Here is a 22,844-nt window from a genome sequence, read left to right as displayed (position 1 = left end):
AAAAAAATTGTAGACCTAATTTATACATTGAGAACTTTGAATTCAATGGTTGGATCATTGAAATTTGATGTAAAATATAAGTTATTGAATGAAGTAAGTCTAGGTAGACTTACTCGTAGAATAAATGAATCTCTCTCATATATATATATATATATATATATATATATATATATATATATATATATATATATATATATATATATATATCCAAAGGGTGTGAATATATTGATCATAGGTATTTTAGTTGTTTCATTGCTAGTAAATGATTCTGTTAAATGTAAGAATTATGATAGGTCGTTACACTTTTATTATATTAGAGTGGTTAAGTTTTTTTGAACACTCTATGAGAATGATCCCATTAAGTTTCTATTATGAGTCTTTGCTCTGAGTTGTGATGTGGTGTAGTTATTGTTAGGACCACAAAGATGATGGTCATAGAAATATAACAACAAAATGTGTATTTTGCTCATGTGAAAAAGAATAAGATTACGATTGAGATAGTCAAACCAATGTTATCACAATAATATTATCTATAACATTTTCTTTTTAACACTTTATACTATTGTTTAAAATTTATTAAAAATGATAAACTTTGGTAGATTTTACTTCAAAATCAAAAGAGATACTCGTTAAATAAGAAATGAAATTTAACAAAATTTGTCATTTAATTTTCAATAAATTTCATCAAATATCAATAAAAATTGTTATAGCTGATTTCCATCCGATTAGTACTTTTATATATAAAGAAATCTTCTTATACATGTTTCACTCGAACCAACCTATCACCCTCTCCTCTTTGGGAATGAGGCCTCTCCAATCGCAAAAAAAAAATTGAAAAATGTCTAATTTAATAATTGTTCCCAACCACCTCTTCGCTGCTCCGAATTCAAGGACCTTGTCGTTGAACGTGATTTCCCAACCTTCATAATCAAAGTTTAAGGTGTGCATATCATGCACAAAAAAAAAAAAAAAAAAAGTTAACATTTTCGTCTTCTTCTTTTCCTTAAATGACTTAACCGTTTGATTTTGAAGGAAGTTGAAAATGGTGGAATGCATGATGAGGTTGTGAAATTGGAAGTATGATTATTTTGATTATATAAAGAGTTAATCACTTGTATACTGTCAGTGTAAAGTTTTTTACACGGACAACTAATCAAATCTATTATTAGTGCTTTTTTATTTTAATTTAATAAAATGAGCAAATGACATAGCACTATTAACAAATCTAATTGGTTGCTAGTGTAAAAAAAAACAGTATAAAGGTAATTAACTCTTATATAAAACCAATAAATTGCGACATTCATTGAAAAATGGCAACATTCCAATGCGGTGCACCTTTTAACGAGTAAATGTAAACAAAATTCTTGAAACACTACATGCAATTGACAGAATAGATCAGACACGAGAGATCAAGATCATTGATCAACCACCCCAAGTGGCAAAAATGGGGGGAAATTAAAGAAATTAAAATGTTAAAATCAATCAAATGGATGATCACTGATCCTGAAACATTATTACATAGAAATGCAATTACTTAGAGCTCTCAAAATGGACTTAACCTTATTAGTACGATAAATTAGACAGATTGAGCTGAAAACAATTAGGCTCAAGATTATTTTGACCCGGCTTAACCTGAATTTTACTAGTCCAAAGTAGGTTGGGCCGTGATAGATTGGACCGGCCATGGACCAAATTTATTTTATAATATTATATATATATAAAGATAATAAATTATAAATTTAATATATTATATATTGTTATTTTTTATTTGAAAATCAGCATTTTATGTATATTAAGTTTTATTTTTAATTTTTAACATTTATGTTTTTGTTACAATTAATATACTTTATTTCATTTCTATTATTGTGAATTACACATTATTACTTTATAAGGTAAAAATCACAATATATATTTTCTTCTAAAAAAAAGAATATTTTTTCTTAATTTAGTTTATAGTAATTAAAAAATGTCTTATTCCTATTTTATATAATAGATGGACTTTTTGGTTATTAGAAACTGATAATATTCATTTGATACCTTTAAATGTTAATATACCTTCAAAAACTCAAGCGTATTTGCTTGACATTCTAGATGTTGATATGTCCTTAAATACTCAAATGTACTCATTTAGCACTCTTGAGTGTCGATATGCCCTCGAATACACAAGCATACTCATTCGACACTCTAAGATGTTTATATGCTCTCAAATACTCAAGCGTACTCATTCAGCACCCTTGCATGTCGATATACCTTTGAGTACTCAAGCATATTTGTTTGGCACCTTTGGATGTCGATACACCATTGAATACTTTAGAGTACTCGTTCAACACCTTCGGATACCAATATATCCTCAAATATTCGAGCGTACTTGTTCGATATCCTCCGATGCTAATATGTCCTTAAAGACTCAAGTACGCTCGTTCAGCACCCTCGGGTGTCGATGCATCCTTAAAGACCTAAGTATACCTATTCGACATCCTTAGACGTCGATTCCTTATGTTGCCAAACAAGATGAATGATTATCCATGATATATAAAGGGAATCAAGATGATTAAAGCCTAATAACGATAAGAAGTGGATTACAAATGTATTATCTAATTGATAATCTCAATTTAAGGTTCATTGAACCCTTGGTCCAACACAGTTAATATAAATAATATTATATATCAAGATAAAATTATTGTTCACAATATATTTGCATTTATTACACTAAGTGAATTATTTACTTAAGTACTAAAATGTCTTTTATAAGTACATTTTCTTTGACCACGACCATTTAAAGAGTGAAAAATAAAAAAGACATTTGAAAAAAAAATGTAAAGAGTACCTTAAGACAAGTACATTTTATAAAATTAATTTATTTTAATAATTTTCTATTTTAAAGATTAATTAGTCTATTTAGGCTGTCAGAAAATTTTTAGCACAATGTCAAATTAATGTATTAATTTGTGATAACTAGCCCGAATGAGCGCGATGGAGTAAAATCGACAACTCTAAGGATGAATCTTCCTCGAGTAGCATTATTAGAGGGAAAAATCAGTAAAATAAAAAATAAAAGGTGAGGACGTTCAAGGTGATGTTGATTAAATTAGACACACTCAAATTGAGAGGAATCGTTTCCGTTAGGAGTGTAGAACTAACTAGATAACTGATAACCTCTGCATTTGCGCAGAGACGAAGCATGTCTCTGAGCTTCATCCACCATAAACCCCTTTCTTCTTCTTCTTGCATCTTCTACCTTCACTCTTTCACTTCACCCCTCACTCACACTCTTTCAAAACCATTCTTTCTCTCACACTCCAAAACCCCAACATCATCACTCTCTCTCTGTGTATCACCATCTAATGCCCCTCACTCTTCAACAGCCCCCATTTCCATCCAACAACAGGAAGAAGGCTATGACCCAGATGATCCAAATTGCAATTTCTTCGAAACTGACACGTGGGTTTCTTCCCAAGACCCTCAAAACGAAGAAAAATTGCACCTTGACAACGACCCTCACACCTCGTGGCACCTTGCCGCGGACCACGATGAAGAACCTGAAATGGGTTTGGAGAATGAAGAAACGGGGTGTTGTCAAAAGAGGGAATTGCCTGAGGCTGAGGGCATTGTGGGGGAAATTGTTCAGCTTGCAAGGAATTTGCCTCAAAATCTGACTCTGGAGGAGGCTTTTGCTGAGTATGAAGGAAGGGTCAGTGAGGAAGAGTGCTGGGAGGTTCTGGAAATACTTGGGGAGGACAACCTCCTGTTGTGTTGTTTGTGTTTCTTTCAGTGGATGAGGTTGCAGGAACCATCACCTGTTACACCTAGGGCTTGTACTGTGTTGTTTCCATTGTTGGGAAAAGGAGGGATGGGTGATGATTTGTTGGGTTTGTTCAGAAACTTACCATCCAGCGTGGAGTTCAGAGATGTTCATGTTTATAATGCCACAATTTCAGGTCTTCAGTCTAGTGGCAGGTACACAATTATTGCATAGTTACATGGTTTCCTTTTTTTCTCCCGTTTCTACAAATTAGCTTGTGCATTTCATTTTTCCTTCTTATGTTCTTCTCTTAGAAGTTTATCAAAAGACCCTAAGTAACAAAGGATGCTAGTCAAAATCAAAATTGCTTGTACCTTTTGGCAATGATTTAAATTGCCGTCGCAACTTGGTTGTCACTTGTGATCCTTAATATTGAGAAAAATTGCTGACAAAGGAGGCTGGTGCAGCGTTAGTAGAGACCCCAAAAACCTTAGCATTGCCAGGCCACTAATCATATTATAAAACCTTTTTCTCTTAGATAGGATATTACACATTTGACTTGCATACTACTTAAGGTGTTTCTTCCTACTCTGCAAGTGTTTCCATATTGTTTAGATAAGCTTTCCCCTCTGAAATAAAAGGAATTGTAAGAGTTTATTGTTGATGTTTTAGGTATGAAGATGCTTGGAAGGTTTATGAATCAATGGAAACAGATAATATTCATCCTGATCATATGACATGCTCTATTATGATTAACATTATGAGAGAACTTGGCCATAGTGCAAAAGATGCATGGCAATTTTTTGAGAAAATGAACAGAAAAGGGGTCACATGGAGTGAAGAAGTCCTAGGTGCATTAATAAAGTCATTTTGTGTTGAGGGTCTGATGAGGGAAGCTCTCATCATCCAATCCGAAATGGAGAAAAAAGGGGTTTCTTCAAATGCATTTGTGTACAACACTCTGATGGATGCATACCGTAAATTCAACCACGTAGAAGCAGCGGAGGGCCTTTTTGTTGAGATGAAATTGAAAGGGATTAAGCCCACTGCATCTACCTTCAACATTCTAATGCATGCATACAGCAGAAGAATGCAACCCAAGATTGTGGAGAAGCTGCTGGCAGAAATGCAGAATGTTGGCTTGAAGCCAAACGCCGAATCATATACTTGTTTGATCAGTGCATATGGTAAGCAAAAAAGGATGAGTGACATGGCTGAAGATGCTTTCTTGAAGATGAAAAAAGTTGGTGTCAAACCCACCTCACATTCTTATACAGCACTGATCCATGCATATTCAGTTAGCGGCTTGAACGAGAAAGCCTGTGTGGCATTTGAAAACATGCTAAGGGAAGGTCTTAAACCTTCCATAGAAACCTACACTACTTTACTAGATGCGGTTAGGCATGCCGGTGATGCTGAAACGTTGATGAATATATGGAAGTTGATGCTGAGTGAGAAAGTCGAAGGAACACGTGCAACGTTCAACATTCTTGTTGATGGTTTTGCTAAACAAGGTCTCTACATGGAAGTGAGAAATGTAATATCTGAATTTGGAAAATTTGGATTGCAGCCAACAGTGATGACTTATAATATGCTGATGAATGCGTATGCTCGAGGAGGGCAACCCTCAAAGATGCCACAACTATTGAAAGAGATGGCAGTTCTTAAATTAAAACCAGATTCTGTAACTTATTCAACCATGATATTTGCCTTTGTTCGAGTTCGAGATTTTAAGAGGGCATTGTTTTATCACAAGCAGATGATCAAGAGTGGGCAGATGATGGATGTCAGTTCTTACCAGAGCCTCCATGATTTTCTGGATGCCAAATCTGCACCAAAAAACAAGGATAGGACTGCCTTGCTTTGTATGATTGAAACTAAGATGGGTGTGAAAGTGAGGAGTCAGAAAGATGAGTTTTGGAAGTACAAGAAAAGACATGAAAGAAAAACTTAGTTCTGATATTGTTGTAATTAAGGATATGTTAAGAATTGTAAGTTCAATTTTGACCCCCTTGTTTTCTCTAAGTGGATAACATCAGGAGCTTCTTGATGTTAACTGTAAAGAATTTGATCATTATATATTGCCTCTTCAAATAACCACGTACTTTACACATTTTTCAGGTAGATTGCCTAGCTTAACTTTTAAAATAGGCTTAAATATGATTTTGTCCATTTTATGGTTTTACTCTATAAAAAAAATTAATTAGCTTTTGTCCTATACAAATTTGTTTTATGATTTTAGTCTCACTGATGATATGTGAACCATATATTATAGAATAGATATGAATATTTTCTAATATAAATGGAATTTATGTCAAAAGTTTACGATTTTATAATTAAGAAAATAATACCAGATACTAAAATTGTAAAACAATTTTGAAGGGTCTAAAACTGATGGAAATTTTAGAGGCAAATCATAAATGAAATATTATAGGGAGTAAAAGCTATATATGTTATTTAAAATATTTGTATGTAGACATCTAGTGTTCATCCTGTGAACAATGATAAATTGGAAAGTTTAATGTAGTAATAGTTGTGCTTTTTGTTATAAATTAAGATTTAGATTATGGAAAATCTTGGAATGTCTCTCACATTATATTCTCAATCTAAAACTTGTCAAATATTTTTCGGAAGATGTGTTACATGGTCATTTTGAATGGTTTTATAAAGATCTTTTAGCCACTTATTTCTTGCTCAATTTTTTTCACGCGGGTATTAGTACATGAAAATGAACATTGGCATCGAATATCTCACAAAAAAAATGCTGCTTGTTTAACCACTAACAGGACTAGGTAACCAAAAAGAGTAGAAATTGGGAAGGATCAATCCATGGTCGTTCAAGTAGTAAAAATACCAAATGCCATACAATCTTTGATTGCCAATATTCCCTCTTCTATTGTACACACTCATAACTAAAAATATCAAGATAAGAAACATGAGCTATAGTTCAGAAGAGCAAGTGAATATCCTTATTTCATTAAAAATTGAAGTTACAAAGGATGATATAAATCAACCAGTCTAATTACAATTCTAACTATAGTACATAAGGGAAAAATAAAACAAAGATTAGACAGAGATCAGCTGAATCTGAACTTATTATATACTAAGTTTCTAAAAGAATTATTTAAATTTTGAAAAGTAAAAATAATAATAACTTTTGACATAGGCAACCATGATTTGTATGGCATTTAGTATCCTCCTAGATTGAATTACCGTTGAATAATCATATATATACCAAATGCCCTAGAAGTTGCTTCATGCAGAACACAACTGATTCTCTGTAACAGCAGAAGATAATTAAACATGAGAAAAATTGAAACAATATACCAATTTATGCAAGGTCAGGCATGAGCTTTAATAAACCAATTACAATAACTGTGTAAGGGAACTGCTATTCACCTGAGGTATATAAATAAAAGCCACCATGTTTTCTTTCTAAACTGCTACAACAGAGAAATGAGGTTCAAGTGCAGCAGTAACCCAGTCAAATTTCCTTATCTTGATAGAACTTTGGTGAAATCATATATTTGAAAAAACTCATACACCAACTCTTGAAACATAATCATTCCAGTTTGCAACAAAACAAAGGCCCCTAAATTCAATCTCCTCATCAAATAATCTCAATTCATCCAGGGCTGCAGCTAATCACCTTGTCTAGAACAACGTTAATGACCCTAATCAATTTTTTCTTCCAAGGGTTCATAGATCCAGTATGCCCTCCATATTATAGGTGATAGAAGCCGTTCAGTTTTCCAGCCTGATGACTTGAGCTACACAAAACATAAAGAGTGTACTAAATATCCCACTTGTGGTCGATATAAAATTTAGCCAAAAGCAAGTGCCATGCTATCAATTTAGTTTGATTACCATAAGAAAGGGAAAAGATTAATATAATGCAATGTTAAGACATAAAAGAAAATATAGAAGAAACTAAATCAAATTTCACTAGAAGCTAAAGGAATTACCTTCTGAATAAATACTTCATATTGATTATCTATCCACTTTTGGCCATCTGAATGCAAAGATTTGCTTTTATGAACATTCTTTCCCAAGACGAGAGCATGAAAGAATGACTTTAGGACATCAGCTGCATTTGAATCCTTATGCACAATAACATCAACGATTCCCTTCCTTTCCACAAGTAAATACTTAGCTATATACAGAAACAACAAAAATGATATAAGGTTTAACACTTCAAATGGAAAGGGGAAATTCAGAAGTTAAAAAAAAAAAAAATAATAAGAGGCACAATCCACCTTTTGTGTAGTAAGGTGCTGCAGAAAGCAAATGCTCCTTGCTGTCAGTGTCAGAGAAAAAAGAATTTGCTCATTAAGCTTTGTTAATTACATTTCAAGTCTCAAGCATATACTATTGCACAATAATCAAGTCTCGATCATGGACAGCTCAAGTTTTGACTTTTGAGCCAATACCAGTGATATAACAGTGCAAGAGCTAACTAATGCTTTCAATCTTAAATAGGTTACTCTCTGGTGCTTTGTTAGCTAATGATGATAGTGAAATATTATGATTTGGGCTATTAGAAGTTAGAACACAATATAGTGTACCATTTACCTTGAATGCTATTTGGATTTGGGCTATGGAAAATACTAATAATGCAGCGAATAAGTAGTTCAGGTAAAACTACACACAGATGCAAGAATATAGATGCACTAAGAACAAATGTATTTTCTAAATGGATTGGGACTCAGAGTTGGACCAAATTTTAGCCACTCACATTTCCATGTTATCGAATGAAGAAACCCTCATGCCTAAACGTACTTTCTTATGCAGAGAATTAGCATTCTTTGAGCTCCATGAAATGATCTGTAAGGGTAAAACACTCTCCTGTGAAGAGACCTGTTCAGGGGAGAGAACTGGCAGAAAGTTTAGAAGCAAGCATTAATATACATAGCGAAAATTAAAAAAGATTAAGGTAGCTTTTGAATATTGGAAACTAGATTTCCCTTTAAACTTTTGGGAGGTGGTTGAGGAAGCGGTTAAAGATACACCAGACAGAGACCTCAAAAAAATTGAAAAATAGACTATAATGATCTCAAGGTAACAAAAACTTGTTCCAAGATGAGGCAAATTTTATGGTATGATTGAAAAGCAGAATAGATCATCAAACATCAAAGATATGTTGCGGATATAAGGAATGAAGAATGGAAACAGACAATACCTTGGCCAGTCCCCATGAAATGCTGCAAAAGAATAGAGCTCCTTTCAGGGTTTAACGAGTTCAGTGCCAGGCATCGAACAGCTCGGTAGTTTGCTGCACGGAAAAGGGACATCATTTTCATTATCAGGTTTTCATATATAATGCTGGTGCTCAAATTTGGCCCGTGTATTTTGGGGGGAAGGGAACTATGCCTAGAAAAAAGCTGCCATATACCTTCAGAATAAAATTATGAGCCCTCTAACTTCACAAAAAAGATGCAATTAATTTAAGGTGGGCAGATAATGTTTTCAATTGCTGAGGAAGTAAAGTAATATAGTACAATCTCATTAATAACTAATAAGCTTAAGCTTTGTAAGACAATAGAAATTCAATCTTCATTCTATCACAAACCACCTACAAATATTCCACAATATATAAAGATTAGTCACAATAAACAAGCAAACGTTGTTTATATAGTCTATCCTAGAATAAAATGGATTACCTATTTGTACCAAACACACTGGTAAGGAAATGGATTAACTGTATCACTGTTTGCAAGCTACTCCCTAAGTCCCAAAATATTTGTCAATACTGGGTGTTTTACAGACTAAAAAAAAAAGTAATAAATAGATGAGAGAAAATGATAACCTTACAAAATTAACCTTATTTAGTCTTACAAAATGTAATAAATAGATGAGGGAACCTTGTTAATAAGGATATAAATGGAAAAAAAGTAATTAATACAACCTTGAAAAGTTAAAATGACAAATTTTTTGGGTCAAATTTGTTCTTCTTTTGTGACAATTATTTTGGAACTATGGGAGTAATACTATCAAGCTATAACCTAATATACCCTAGCAGTATCACAGAGACTGGTTTATACCTAATATCAGGCCCTTCTTCACAATTCTACAATGCAAAGGATGTACATAAAACAAATTACAATTTAGAGACGTACCATACATATGAAACACGGTCAAAGACAGAAAAGAAAACCAAATGGCTAGTGGGTGTCCAATGGTGATGCGAGCAACAAGCATTCCCAATGCCATGCCAATCATTGTGGCCACAGTTTCTTGACTTCCTTCCTATAGATAAATGTTAACAAGTCAAAATATACATATATAGAAAACAAAAATATGCCCAACTGAACAAAGACTTAATCCTGAGATAATGATCTAAAGAGTTGGAATAATTGTAACTTGTACCTTTGCAGATATGTCTGCAGCATTATCCTGCAGAGCAAAATGCTGAGTCAAAGCTGCTCTAGTGGCTCCACTTGCAACACCAGCTAGTTCAAAATCATATTTTGATATACAAATATAAACAAAAAAATAAAAAAATTAGTACACAAATAAAATATCAATCAGGAAATAAAGGAAAAAAAATGTCTTAATCATGGATAACTCAAAACATATATTTCTGCCTAACAGCTTTATTGACTAAGAAATGACAAATCATGTAATGTGTAATGTTACAGGTACGAGTACAGTACCTATTTATCAAACACCAATATTCCACATTTTGTTCTAATCCTATTTATAACTCTTATTCATTTTTGAGAGGAGATGGAGATTTATATGTATAACAACTATCTTAAGTTTTTGATGAGCCGTGTTGTGTCACTTGTGGATAAAAATTGTGTTTTTGGGGAAAATAAGATTAATAGAAAACCTAAATTTTTTGTTGAAAGAAATAGTTTTTATTTATTGGACTTGGTATGGCTCTGATACGTATCCAAAAATATATTTTGGGTACTTATGTATCCAAAAATATATTTTGGGTACATACCCGTAAGTAACCCATGTGTACCAGGTACAGGTACGGACCCAATACGTGTTCGGCATAAATTTTGAAGCACCTGTGCTTCAGAGTCCATTACCTTATATTATATGGAAAAAAAGAAGAGGAAAAAAACCTACAGCTAGCAACTAACTCTAAATCACATTATTGATTTAATTTTGAACTTCCAGCAATGATGGAACTTACTGAAAGATCTCGATATGCTTCCTAAGCAAACAACAAACACAAAAGCTGATGGAAACAATGGAGAAATGAGGTCCATTAGCATTCCTGCAAACAATTCAAAAACCTTAACAAATCGATGTGAGCTATGAAGAATGCAATATGAAAGATCAAATTTAACACAAAGCAGCATCTTAAAAAAAACACTATTTAGCTGCTACTAATTTTTAGTTTAATGAAGCAAATATCAAGAGAATTAGACATTAGTAGCCAAGTAAAGCATTTCAAGTAGAATTTCTCCTTTTCTTATAGCTAAGTATATTATCAATATACCCACAAGAAGTGCATATATTGCTCTACCTACAATGCACAAAATCAAAGCTATAATGATATTAATGAATGCAAATCTGCGACAGTATTTTTCAGTTGAGAACAGAAAAGAAACTAATTCAACAAAGTCAATCAATCTGGAAGACATTGCTAATGCATAACCAGGACAGTGTTCAGATGAAAACTAATTCCATTCAAACAACTGACATATCCTGCAAATATAAAAGTTTCCATTTAAATAATTGACAATGTAGAACGGAAGCCTACTATAAATATATAGCCCAAAAGCTATATATGAGTATTTTGATTAAAACTGGGCATTTGATAAATCTCATTAATTGTGGCACTGTAGCAAATCTGGAATGGAGTTACATATATCAAGTATTTGTTGTAACAAAGTTATTCTGTGGTATGCGGAGACTGAGACACATGTTAGCATCAACGTTCAATCTTTGTGGAAACTTTAAAACATTCCAGTAGCTTTTGCACCCAAATGATTTAACGGAAATTTACTAATTTTTAAAGAATTTGTCGACAAATTTATCCATAAAATTCCAGATACAAGATCCCTTCTGTTTCTATCAACTTGTTTATTTCTGATCTCAATCCTTTATTCTACTTACTAGTAAACCAAGACTCACTATGTAAATCTTTTTCTGGCCTGTCTATACTTCAGACAGAGAGATAGCATGTAGGAAATGTCTGCACAATTTATTATAGTTTTTTGAAAAAAGATGAATGTGAAAGACTATACCAAGGTCATTCATAAGATCTGCAACCAAACGCCACCTTTTTGCATTGCTGTCAAGATTTGATCCCTGCAGCATATAGGATAAATATAAATATAATTTAAAACATGATTTAAGTATCATTAGAGAGGAGAGAACCAGCATATGTCAATCCAAGTATCAGATGGTCCACATAAAGTTAGTACCACACATTTCAGTACAAAATTAATAAGATAAAGGAACATGTTTGTAGGAGAGATGCAGACCTGGTAAAATGTGAATAGGATTCCTCCAAGCATACCAGTTAGATCCCTCAAAAACCACTGGAAACAGATTCAAAATTCAATATCATACTGTCAACACATCACACATTGTGGTCTAAGAAACACAAAAGATAGTGAACATGTTTGGATACAAGCTTAAAAGTATTTTTGAGAGTTTCTCTACTGAAAATAAAGAATATTTTCCAATAGAGAAGCTCTCAGAAACACTTATATCCAATCAGACTTTATATGTACCAAACAAATAAAGGAAACAAAAAAGGCTTGGGGCTTCTTCTCCCAAGCCCCATGTAGCAAACTTGGTTTCAATCATTACTCTTGTTAAATACATAACATAACTAGCTGATACCTGAAAAGTGGCACCAATGACAGTAGCTGATTTCTCACCAACCCCAATAGCACTCAAGAGAGCCTGAAACGAATTTCATTGACCACTCATGTACTATTCTAGCCATTTTATGACAACAACTACAACATAAAAAAACCAGTTAAACAGTTACTTACCTGGGTAGAAAGCATGGTCCTTATATACGTTGAAAGGCCCTGCCATAACCAATCCATAATTAACTCAAGAACTACAACATTGTTTTAATATAACAATAGAGTTTAATCTATATGCAATATTAGTATAATTTTTTTTTAAACAATGTCAACTAATCAAAAATATGATAAGTTGTAGTTATTGTTACAAGTTACAACAACTTTCCGTATATGACAATTTGTAATTAGATTACAGTGTAAAAAGTATTAAGTACTCATAATAATAACCCAGTTATACATGACAAATTGTGATCAGATTACAGTGCAAAAAAACCATTATTTACTCACAACAATAACTCAATTACACTGTTTCTTCATTGTGTGTTACCTGCAATGAATCCCATATTTGAAAAGGAACATAATCTGCAGTCACACTGCTTGGAAAACCCTGTATGTTACCAACAACATCAAAAAAATAAGAAACCCTTTGTTACAATGATGAACTTAAAGAAAACCCACATGACGAAATAGTAATGGCATATAAAATTTCAATTTTTTTTTTTTTATCTTTTAGAGAAGATATTGAGGAAAAATAGAAGCTTGCCTCAGGGACAAATGCCTGAAGTAAGCGTCTCCAAACATGGGTAAATCGGGCACCAGATCTGTGTAGAAGGAGAAAGAATAAGTGTGTGAGAGAGTGTGATGAATAATGATGATGATGATGATGATAGGAAAGGGAAGTACCTTGAAATGGTGACAGAGGAAGAAGAAGCCTTGATGGTGAAAGTCTTTGAGAGCTTGGTGGGGGATGAACCGTTCCATTCTTCGAAGGTTATGGTCTTATTGGACATGGATGAAGATGAAGATGAAGATGAAGATGTTTCCATGGACAGGTGAAAGAAGTTGAAGTGCAACCCAGCCACACCTTGATGACTTCGCGGTTCGCAGGTTGTTGTGTTGTGGAATCTCAAAACTCAAACTCACCAAGGGACTTTGACCATGTTATACTTTTTATTTTTTTAAGCTCATATACTTAACTTTTTCAATATTTTTTTATATTAAACTATAGAAACTAAACTGATTATAAATAAATAAATTTAAATTTTTTTAAACATATATATTTTAAGGTATAGAAACTAAAAAATAAAATAAGTGAAAATATAAGAATTAAAAAAAATATTTAACTTTTTATTTTTATATTATATTTTTTATATTATTTTTATTATTTTTTAATCTTTTGAATTTATATCAATTTAATTTTTTGAAACAAACGCCTTCAATCTTGTGAAACAATTTTAAATATTTTTGTTATTGGTTCAAGGTATGAAAATTTTCTCATTAAATAAATAAATATATATATATATATATATATATATATATATATATATATTATCAAACCTAATTGATGTTAAATAAATATATATAAAAGAAATCAGATAAAAAAAATCCAACAATACTATAAATATAGTGAAATACATGAAAAATATATTTCATGAGAAAAAAATATAATAATAAATTTTGAGTTATCTGTTGGACTAATTTTTACATCATTTTCATGATGTTTATAATTTTTTTTAGAACATCGATTGAGTTTAATAAATTTAAATAATTTAATTTAATAAAATAATTTTTTTGCCTTAAATCAATTAAAATATAATTTAAAATAATTTTTCAAAATTAAAAAGTAATATTTGTTTTAAGAAAATCAAATTAATTCAACTTAAAATATATATATATATATATAATAAAAATAAATATTAAAATAAGATAAAAATCAAAAATATAATTTTACATTTTTTTAAAAAGTAGTTAAAAATTATACAAATATTAGGACACTTCTTCATCTTTACACAGTCTATTTTTTAAATAAGAAAAATGCTAGTTTCATAATAATGATAAATTTGGCTAAAAGCAGTCAAAGAATTAGTTTCCTTAATTCAACGGTTAAGATTTGAATATCTGTTAAAAAAATATTAATATTTAATGAGTAATTTTGTTTCAAATAGTTTAAAGAAATATATATATATGACCAAATTTCAAATCTTAACTCTTACACATAAATAAAAATAAAAATAAAAAAGATTTTATTTATTTAATATTTATCAAATTTTTAAAGGAAATTGTTCATATTCGACCAGAAATATTCTTTGATAATAAAAAAAACATGTGAGAAATAAAAAATAATATTAAATATATAAATACATTTTTTGTTATGTAGGTGGATAAATATATTCAGTTATAAATTATAAATAAACACATAAATATTAACATTTCTATGTGTCAATTAATTACACAATAAAAACTATTTTTTTATTTAATAAAAATGGTTAATTCAAATCCAATTGTCTCAATCAAGTGAATGTTATTAAATGGTGATGTGCTTTAAACGATGTTATTAAGTGAGTGTTAAAAACTTTGAGAAATGTGCAGGATCAAGATGTCACAAAGAATATTTTTATAGAATTTCATACAAATATTTTAATTATTAATATAATTACAATTCACAAGTTAAAATCAATAAAAAAAAAATACAATACAATACATTGCGTAAATACTAATGATATGAAACATGTTTTCATGGTTACTTTATAATAATTATTTTAATATAATAATTTTTATCAGATCTTAAAAAATTAATGCTAAAAATATTTAGATTTTTTGACAATGTAAAATATAAAAACTAAAGTCACAAAAAATAACATTTTATACAAATATTTTGGAATGTAAAGTGAACTGTAATAAACATATAAGTTAAATCACCTATGTATATGTGATATGTCAAAAGCATTTGAAATAAAGCATTTTAAAAATAAAATAAAAATCGCTAGAAGGAGGGCTTGAACCTCCGACCTTGTGGTTAACAGCCACACGCTCTAACCAACTGAGCTATTCCAGCATATGGTATAATGTATACTAAAGTAAAATAAAAACATTGTTGTTATGAATCATAATATCTGCAACTATATGCACATTTTTAGACTCCTATCAAAATTTGGTCCCACCCAGAAGCATATAAGATAAATATAAATATATAAATATATTACTAATTGTTGGTGAATCCGAATCCCTCAAGTGAATTATGATGGGCAAGGAAGATATTTATACGAAGATGGAAGAATATATTTCTATGGAAAACCTGCTAACGAAAAGGAAATAGAATTTGGAGAGCCTACCCCTTTATTTTAGGTAACCATTGAAGCTCCATCTTAACTATTGATGCTTTATGAGTTAAGAAATCAATTAGATTAGTTTGCATAATTGCATGAAGTGAATCCAACACGTGTAGCATATGCACTATAGAATGCATGTGTAGCAGAGATTCAAAGGATCATTTTCTATAATATTCTCTCTCGAGCCTCTTTCTAACAATATTAATGACCATTGAATATATTCAATGACTCAAATTTAATCTTATAATTAATATAACTTCTTAAATAATTTTTATAAGATTAAATTTGAGTCATTAGATATATCTAATGATCATTAATAATGTTGGAGAGAGGCTGGAGAGAGAATATTACAGGAGAAGATCCAAATTCGATTCAAACTCTTAGCCCACCTTATTAATGATATGATACACCATCGTAAAAAAGATTAAACTCATGTTTTAAGGAACTTCTAGAGAAAAGTAGAGAGAGTTTTATGTGAAACTTGAGTGAACCTTCTCCCTATTTCTATGTTGAATCCTTCTTCCCTCCTTCCTGTAGCTAATTGGGTTGCTTAATTGAAGATTCGTAGCTTGTGAAGCGAAAGAAAGAAGATTTTGATGATAATGTTAATCACAATGCTAATGCTATCCATGGATATTTGAAAAGAAGGATTCAAGTGGTAAGGGGAGCTTGTGTTGTTTATGGATTGTATGTTGATTTCTAATAATTAAAGTTCATACGGTTGTTGAATTTTTAATTATGAGTGAAGATGAAATGATTAGTATTGAGTCTTTGGTTTTTTATGGTGTTTGTGAGAATTTTGATGATTCTGGGTAATTTATGGCTCCATGTTGTTTTTGATAATAATTTCGTGATGCATATGCAGTATGAATGTAGTGTCACTTTGAAGTGACATGGTAGATCTATAAACATTGCTGGACACTTAGGTTATTTGATTACAGTAGGACTTATTTTGTATATAGTTATATATTTATGTAGTTGTATATATTTGTATATGTTATATATATAATAAAAGAGGGTTTTAATTTCAATTGTTTATTTTTCTATCATGTACAAATATAGTTTTCATGATTATTTATATAAGAGAAGGGTTCAAACAATATTTTACCAATACAGCTAAAGTGATATTTTTATAAATATTTAAATAAAATAGTATTTTCATTATATTATAATATTATATATATATTTATATATATATTATAAGTAATATATAAGTATTAAGTTATTATTTAATTGATATTAATGACAATGAACTAAAAATTATTTTAACATATATTTTAATAAAAAAAATATTTTAAAATCTTATAGTGAATATTATTAAATTGGATACTCTAAATTTTACTATATTTTAATTAAAATTATAGTGTATATATATATTATATAGCCGTAATAATCATCTTAATTATTATAATTATATATTTTATAATTAAAATATAAAATAAAAAATTTCAGCGAGACAAAAAATTGATCCGGTGTTTTTAGCTGAATGCACGTATATATAATATAAATTATTATACATGAGAATGTATAGTTTGCTCCCAAAAATTGCTCAAATTTCATCATCATATTTTATTTTACTCATATTCAGTACTATTGATATTTTTTTATTAGTAAAATAATAACAGCAATAAATTTAAATATAAAAAATTGAATATATTATCCCAGTTTCAGTGTATTACGTCGATTTAGCAATTTATTTAGTACTCTGGTTTTAATTATCATGAGGTTGTTATTGAACATTGCTGAGTGTATCAGATGCATTTAATGTATTGTTTCCATTAAACCTTTAATTTGCTAGCAAATAAACAATGTAGTAAAAGAATACAAAATCAGAAATAATCCTTGTACTTAACGACATTCAACTATGGAAGAAATGAAACGAAATGGAAACTACTGTTACCGGAAATCTGTTGTAGAGCTGATTCGCCAGGTAAGATCGGTGAGCCTCCTTCACTGGTACGCTTGATGCTCCAATATGGGGGTGGTACCTGCAAAAGAAACTCCGATGCTAAAGTTAGGATTTGTACGAATATGAGTCTCGTATATGTAATGCACGTACTTTAGTGTGAATTAGGGTTACTTTGGGCCTTGGGCCTGAGATAAAATATGATTAGATCAGTTATGATCTACTTAAATGCCGAGCTGACGTCGTGTGGCGCGTGCCCGAGGTCATCATGCGCTGTGGTGCCGACCTCGGAGCTCGGTTTCGCAGTACGGATAGTACACTAGCCCCCCGAGCTCCGAAGACCGTAGGTCGAGGAGTTAAGACCAAGCTCGACAAGGGGTCGTGACTTTTCGCGTACGCCTATTTGTCATGATGCCATGTGTCATAATCGTTACCTCGTTCCCATAACGCGTGGGCGGCGCGGTGACAAGATTGTATTTATATTTGTTTGATGACGTGGCCTCTTTGGGTCGATGTGGTGCTCCGATGTCCATGTTTCATGGTCGGGCTGAGGAGCTCGGTAATAATGAGCTTACTGCTTGGTTAGGCTGGTAAACCTTTGACCGAGTCAGTAGATTGGTGAGGGACAAGTCGGCAACTCGGCTGGCCAGTACACTTGCTCCCCAAGCACCGAGTGATGTAAGAGCAAAGGGGCTTCTGAGGAATTTCCAAATTTATTGTTTGAAGGTTCAAATTCGACCTTGTTAAGTAGATGTGATCTCAAGGTTCGGACTTGACCTTGGCATATCAAGGTTCGAACTCGACCTTGGTTAAGAAAATGTGATTTCAAGGTTCGGACTCGACCTTGGCATATCAAGGTTCGAACTCGACCTTGGTTAAGAAAATGTGATCTCAAGGTTCAGACCTGACCTTGGCATATCAAGGTTCGAACTCGACCTTGGTTAAGAAAATGTGATCTCAAGGTTCGGACCCGCTCTTGGCATATCAAGGTTCGAACTCGGCCTTGGTTAAGAAAATGTGATCTCAAGGTTCGGACTCGACCTTGGCATATCAAGGTTCGAACTCGGCCTTGGTTAAGAAAATGTGATCTCAAGGTTCGGACTCGACCTTGGCATATCAAGGTTCGAACTTGACCTTGGTTAAGAAAATGTGATCTCAAGATTCGGACTCGACATTGGCATATCAAGGTTCGAACTCGACCTTGGTTAAGAAAATGTGATCTCAAGGTTCGGACTCGACCTTGGCATATCAAGGTTCGAACTCGACCTTGGTTAAGAAAATGTGATCTCAAGGTTCGGACTCGACCTTGGCATATCAAGGTTCGAACTCGACCTTGTTAAGTAGATGTGATCTCAAGGTTCGGACTCGACCTTGGCATATCAAGGTTCGAACTTGACCTTGGTTAAGAAAATGTGATTTCAAGGTTTGAACTCGACCTTGGCATATCAAGGTTCGAACTCGACCTTGGTTAAGAAAATGTAATCCCAAGGTTCGGACCCGACCTTGGCATATCAAGGTTCGAACTCGACCTTGGTTAAGAAAATGTGATCTCAAGGTTCGAACCCGACCTTGGCATATTAAGGTTCGAACTCGACCTTGGTTAAGAAAATGTGATCTCAAGGTTCAAACCCGACCTTGGCATATCAAGGTTCGAACTCGACCTTGGTTAAGAAAATGTGATCTCAAGGGTCGGACTCGACCTTGGCATATCAAGGTTTGAACTCGACCTTGTTAAGTAGATGTGATCTCAAGATTCAGACTCGACCTTGGCATATCAAGGTTCGAACTCGACCTTGATTAAGAAAATATGATCTCAAGGTTCGGACTCGACCTTGGCATATAAAGGTTCGAACTCGACCTTGGTTAAGAAAATGTGATCTCAAGGTTCGGACTCGACCTTGGCATATCAAGGTTCGAACTCGACCTTGTTAAGTAGATGTGATCTCAAGGTTCGGAATCGACCTTGGCATATCAAGGTTCGAACTCGACCTTGGTTAAGAAAATGTGATCTCAAGGTTCGGACTCGACCTTGGCATATCAAGGTTCAAACTCGGCCTTGGTTAAGAAAATGTGATCTCAAGGTTCGAACTCAACCTTGGCATACCTTGGTTAAGAAAATGTGATCTCAAGGTTCGAACTCGACCTTGGCAAGTCGTCATGGTTAATGTGCCAATACCGAAAATGTATGGGAATGGAGTTGTTTTGTTGATTTATTTCTGAGGTGTGCCTCGTTAAAACCTTCCTTGGCCAAAAAATCTTTTCTTTAGTGGGAAGAAAGGCTGAGGAGGAAAAAAGAGTACATCACCTGAATTTACAAGTTAAGAGAAATAAAATTTGAGGTGGCTGGAATTTCAAGTTCCAAATTTTCCTTTGGAGGGGTATGTTCTTGCTTCTCCCCGTAATCGCCAAACAAGGTCGCCAACTTTAAATGTTCGTGGCCTGACCTTGGTCTTGCTTTCCTTGTAGTTTGTCGCGAATTGCCTTGCGGAACTCGGCATGCTCCTCTATCTAGATGTACCCAGCAGCGCGAGCTCGAAGCTCGTCCATGTCGGGAGGAGCTCGTCAACAAAGGCTATCGACGAAAGGTCCTGGCTTCAACGCCATGAGCATGGAGTGCAGTGCGACCTCGGGATTCAGATTTTGGATCTTTACCGAGATGGCGACGAATCGTTCCATGAACGTCCGGAGTGGCTCGTCGTCACTCTGTCTGAGACTGGCCAGGGTAGCTGATGTTATGTGATGAGGTCAGCTCGTCGCATAGTGTGCTTTGAACCGTCTGACCAGGGTGCCAAAGCTGTCAATTGACTCGGCAGGTAGCTGGGTGTACCAGTTGAGCGCGGCCCCTTTGAGCGAGGTCGGAAACACCCTACATAAGATAACATCGTTGTTGGTGTAGAGATTTACCTGTGTTGTGTACAGGTCGATATGTTCGTCTGGGTCCGTCGTGCCATCGTAGCGGTCGAGGTGGAGAGGCTTCCACCCATGAGGGAGTGGTGTCTCCATAATGCCATCCACAAAAGGGTGGCGGCGGAAGGTTGCCTGATCCCTCACGGCATAAGTAGGAGCCTTGCTGACTTCATGGGTCGGCTTGTGCGTCGGTGCATGAGACTGATGTGAAGCAGGTCTGGGGGTTGGGACCCTAGTTGCAGTCCGGGATTGGGAGACTGAGTGCTCCTCCTCCTCATTATGGTTGCTCGTATGAGGAGGATGATCGGAGTGGTGTCGAGGGGGTTGAGCGCAGATTCGCTCGTTCTCGGCGTGTAGCGCCGCCAGGTCGGCCTCATTAGCGGTACGCATTGCCGCTAGGTCAGTGTCGTGCTTGGCACGCATGTTTTGTAGGTCGGCGGCGTGCTGCTGCCGCATCTGTTCGACCTGATCGATTAGTCTCCTCAACGCTGCTTCGTTATCCATGGTAGTTGAGTGGTTTGCGTCGTCTGTTGTGCGTGTACTATGGCTTCTGGTGAAAACCATAAGCGTGGCCGATAAGAGCTGTCCTGATCGGCCCCACGGTAGGCGCCAAATGTTCTTACCGAAAATCTGCTGTAGAGCTGATCCGCCAGGTAAGATCGGTGAGCCTCCTTCACTGGTACGCTTGATGCTCCAATATGGGGGTGGTACCTGCAAAAGAGACTCCGATGCTAAAGTTAGGGTTTGTATAAGTATGAGTCTCGTATATGTAATGCACGTACCTTAGTGTGAATTAGGGTTGCTTTGGGCCTTGGGCCTGAGATAAAATATGATTAGATAACGGATCTCGTCTGGCGCGAGATCCCCTGAGATCAGTTATGATCTACTTAAATGCCGAGCTGACATCGTGTGGCGCGTGCCCGAGGTCATCATGCGCTGTGGTGCCGAGCTCGGAGCTCGGTTTCGCAGTACGGATAGTACAGAAACTGAACATTCCATGCATAGAGAAACTGAATAGTTTGAGAAGGAGAAATAACTTTGGTGGGATTAAGGTGGCAAACACCACTATAAATGCTTAAGATTGATGGATCCACAGGTTTATTTGTTTGAAATCCAAGGCAATAGATCTGCACTTGGTACTGAACACACCTACATTTGTTTCTGATGCTTACTCTCCATTCTGGTGTGCCTTCTACCAACTTTCCTGTCTTTGATTGCACAATGCTAATGCTATCCATGCTGCAACTTTCCCCATCAACTACAACATCACCAATCAGTTAAACCTTAACTAAAGAAAAATTAATGTTTGTACAAAGTGTTATGTCACACTAACACATGTTGTTTTGAGTATTTTAAATAAGATTTTGAATTTGAGTAACGTAAATAAAAAACAAATTATTAAAAAAAAAGTCAATAAGGTTTATTAATTATGATTATTTATCAACAAAGTTAATAGATATTTAAAGAGAGAGGCTTGAAAATGAGATTTTTACCTTTGAAAGCCATGCTAAGGAAGAGACAGAAAGAAAGAAAGAAAGAAGTTTGAAAATGGAGATCATTTGATTTTGAGACATTATTGTAAAAACAAGGTATAGTGCTTGAAACTTTTTTTTTGTCTATGTAAATACATGAAAGTGTTCATTGTGACTCAATATATAGAAGAACCACATGAGCCATTCAAGGAGTGATTTTTTGAAATCTAATTTTTGTGTTAGAATTGAAATATGCATATATGCATAAATATACATCAGAATCGTTTAAATATTTTACCAAAATCTTTGGCCATAATACTAAATTGATTTTTGTGATTTGAATATTCAAATCGAGAATTTGTCAAAACGATAAAACAAAATCAAATTGAGATTAAAAAAAATATATGTTTTACCCGATTTCAGCACAATTTTGACTAGAATAATTTTTATTTTAACATTCAAATTAAATAATAATACTAAGATATATTTTTCCTAGAATGAATTACTAAGTATCACATTAATTTATTTATTAAATTTAGAATAAATTATAACTAATATTTAAATAATAAAAATTCAATTCATAAAAAAGTAATTTGGTTAAATAAATAAAAAATCATTACTTAAATGAGAAAATAATGTAAAAAAAATACAAATATATGTAGATAAATATAATTTATTGGCAGGATTTCTTACGTTTATAATTGT

At 33.4% G+C, this 22,844-nt stretch overlaps 2 protein-coding genes and 1 non-coding gene across 5 annotated transcripts; 1 reads left to right on the top strand and 2 right to left on the bottom strand.

Moving 5' to 3' along the window:
• The first annotated feature begins 3,030 nt into the window (after positions 1-3,030).
• On the top strand, positions 3,031-5,855 carry LOC109800617 (pentatricopeptide repeat-containing protein At5g50280, chloroplastic). Its single transcript, XM_083066340.1, has 2 exons — positions 3,031-3,957; positions 4,415-5,855. Exons 1-2 carry the CDS (start codon positions 3,182-3,184, stop codon positions 5,694-5,696), a joined length of 2,058 nt encoding a protein of 685 aa, XP_082922466.1. The 5' UTR covers positions 3,031-3,181; the 3' UTR covers positions 5,697-5,855.
• An 830-nt stretch (positions 5,856-6,685) lies between these two features.
• On the bottom strand, positions 6,686-13,679 carry RUS3 (root UVB sensitive protein (Protein of unknown function, DUF647)). 3 transcript variants are annotated; one of them, XR_002239967.3, is made up of 16 exons: positions 13,429-13,674; positions 13,289-13,346; positions 13,073-13,132; positions 12,709-12,747; positions 12,554-12,616; positions 12,190-12,246; positions 11,950-12,013; positions 10,890-10,973; positions 10,109-10,191; positions 9,859-9,988; positions 8,922-9,014; positions 8,478-8,616; positions 7,999-8,039; positions 7,708-7,895; positions 7,142-7,512; positions 6,686-7,020 (listed from the first exon to the last, which is right to left on the bottom strand). XR_002239967.3 is itself a non-coding variant. In XM_020361715.3 (15 exons), exons 1-15 carry the CDS (start codon positions 13,569-13,571, stop codon positions 7,417-7,419), a joined length of 1,338 nt encoding a protein of 445 aa, XP_020217304.1. In that variant the 5' UTR covers positions 13,572-13,674; the 3' UTR covers positions 7,047-7,416. The 3 variants fall into 3 exon arrangements, 1 of the variants encoding a protein (XP_020217304.1); XM_020361715.3 differs by lacking the exon at positions 6,686-7,020 and having other exon boundaries at positions 7,047-7,512; XR_002239969.3 differs by lacking the exons at positions 6,686-7,020; positions 7,142-7,512 and having other exon boundaries at positions 7,797-7,895; positions 8,478-8,599; positions 13,429-13,679.
• Positions 13,680-15,506: 1,827 nt separating this feature from the next.
• Positions 15,507-15,580, bottom strand: TRNAN-GUU (transfer RNA asparagine (anticodon GUU)). The gene has a single exon. It is a non-coding gene; the product is annotated as a tRNA-Asn (tRNA).
• Positions 15,581-22,844: the final 7,264 nt, after the last annotated feature.

The sequence above is a fragment of the Cajanus cajan genome, chromosome 11, assembly GCF_000230855.2.
Source record: "Cajanus cajan strain Asha chromosome 11, NIPB_CcT2T_4, whole genome shotgun sequence".
Lineage (NCBI taxonomy): Eukaryota > Viridiplantae > Streptophyta > Magnoliopsida > Fabales > Fabaceae > Cajanus > Cajanus cajan.
This window is presented reverse-complemented; position numbering and strand designations above follow the sequence as displayed.

Bases quoted from the DNA above. Each gene is read 5' to 3' on its own strand.
- LOC109800617 (XM_083066340.1), top strand. From the start codon at position 3,182: ATGTCTCTGAGCTTCATCCACCATAAACCCCTTTCTTCTTCTTCTTGC. The intron at 3,958-4,414 runs GTACACAATTAT...TTGATGTTTTAG, and splicing joins GGTCTTCAGTCTAGTGGCAG to GTATGAAGATGCTTGGAAGG.
- RUS3 (XM_020361715.3), bottom strand. From the start codon at position 13,571: ATGGAAACATCTTCATCTTCATCTTCATCTTCATCCATGTCCAATAAG. The intron at 7,896-7,998 runs GTGGATTGTGCC...TTCTGTATATAG, and splicing joins AGCACCTTACTACACAAAAG to CTAAGTATTTACTTGTGGAA. The intron at 7,513-7,707 runs GTAATTCCTTTA...TGTTTTGTGTAG, and splicing joins ATGAAGTATTTATTCAGAAG to CTCAAGTCATCAGGCTGGAA.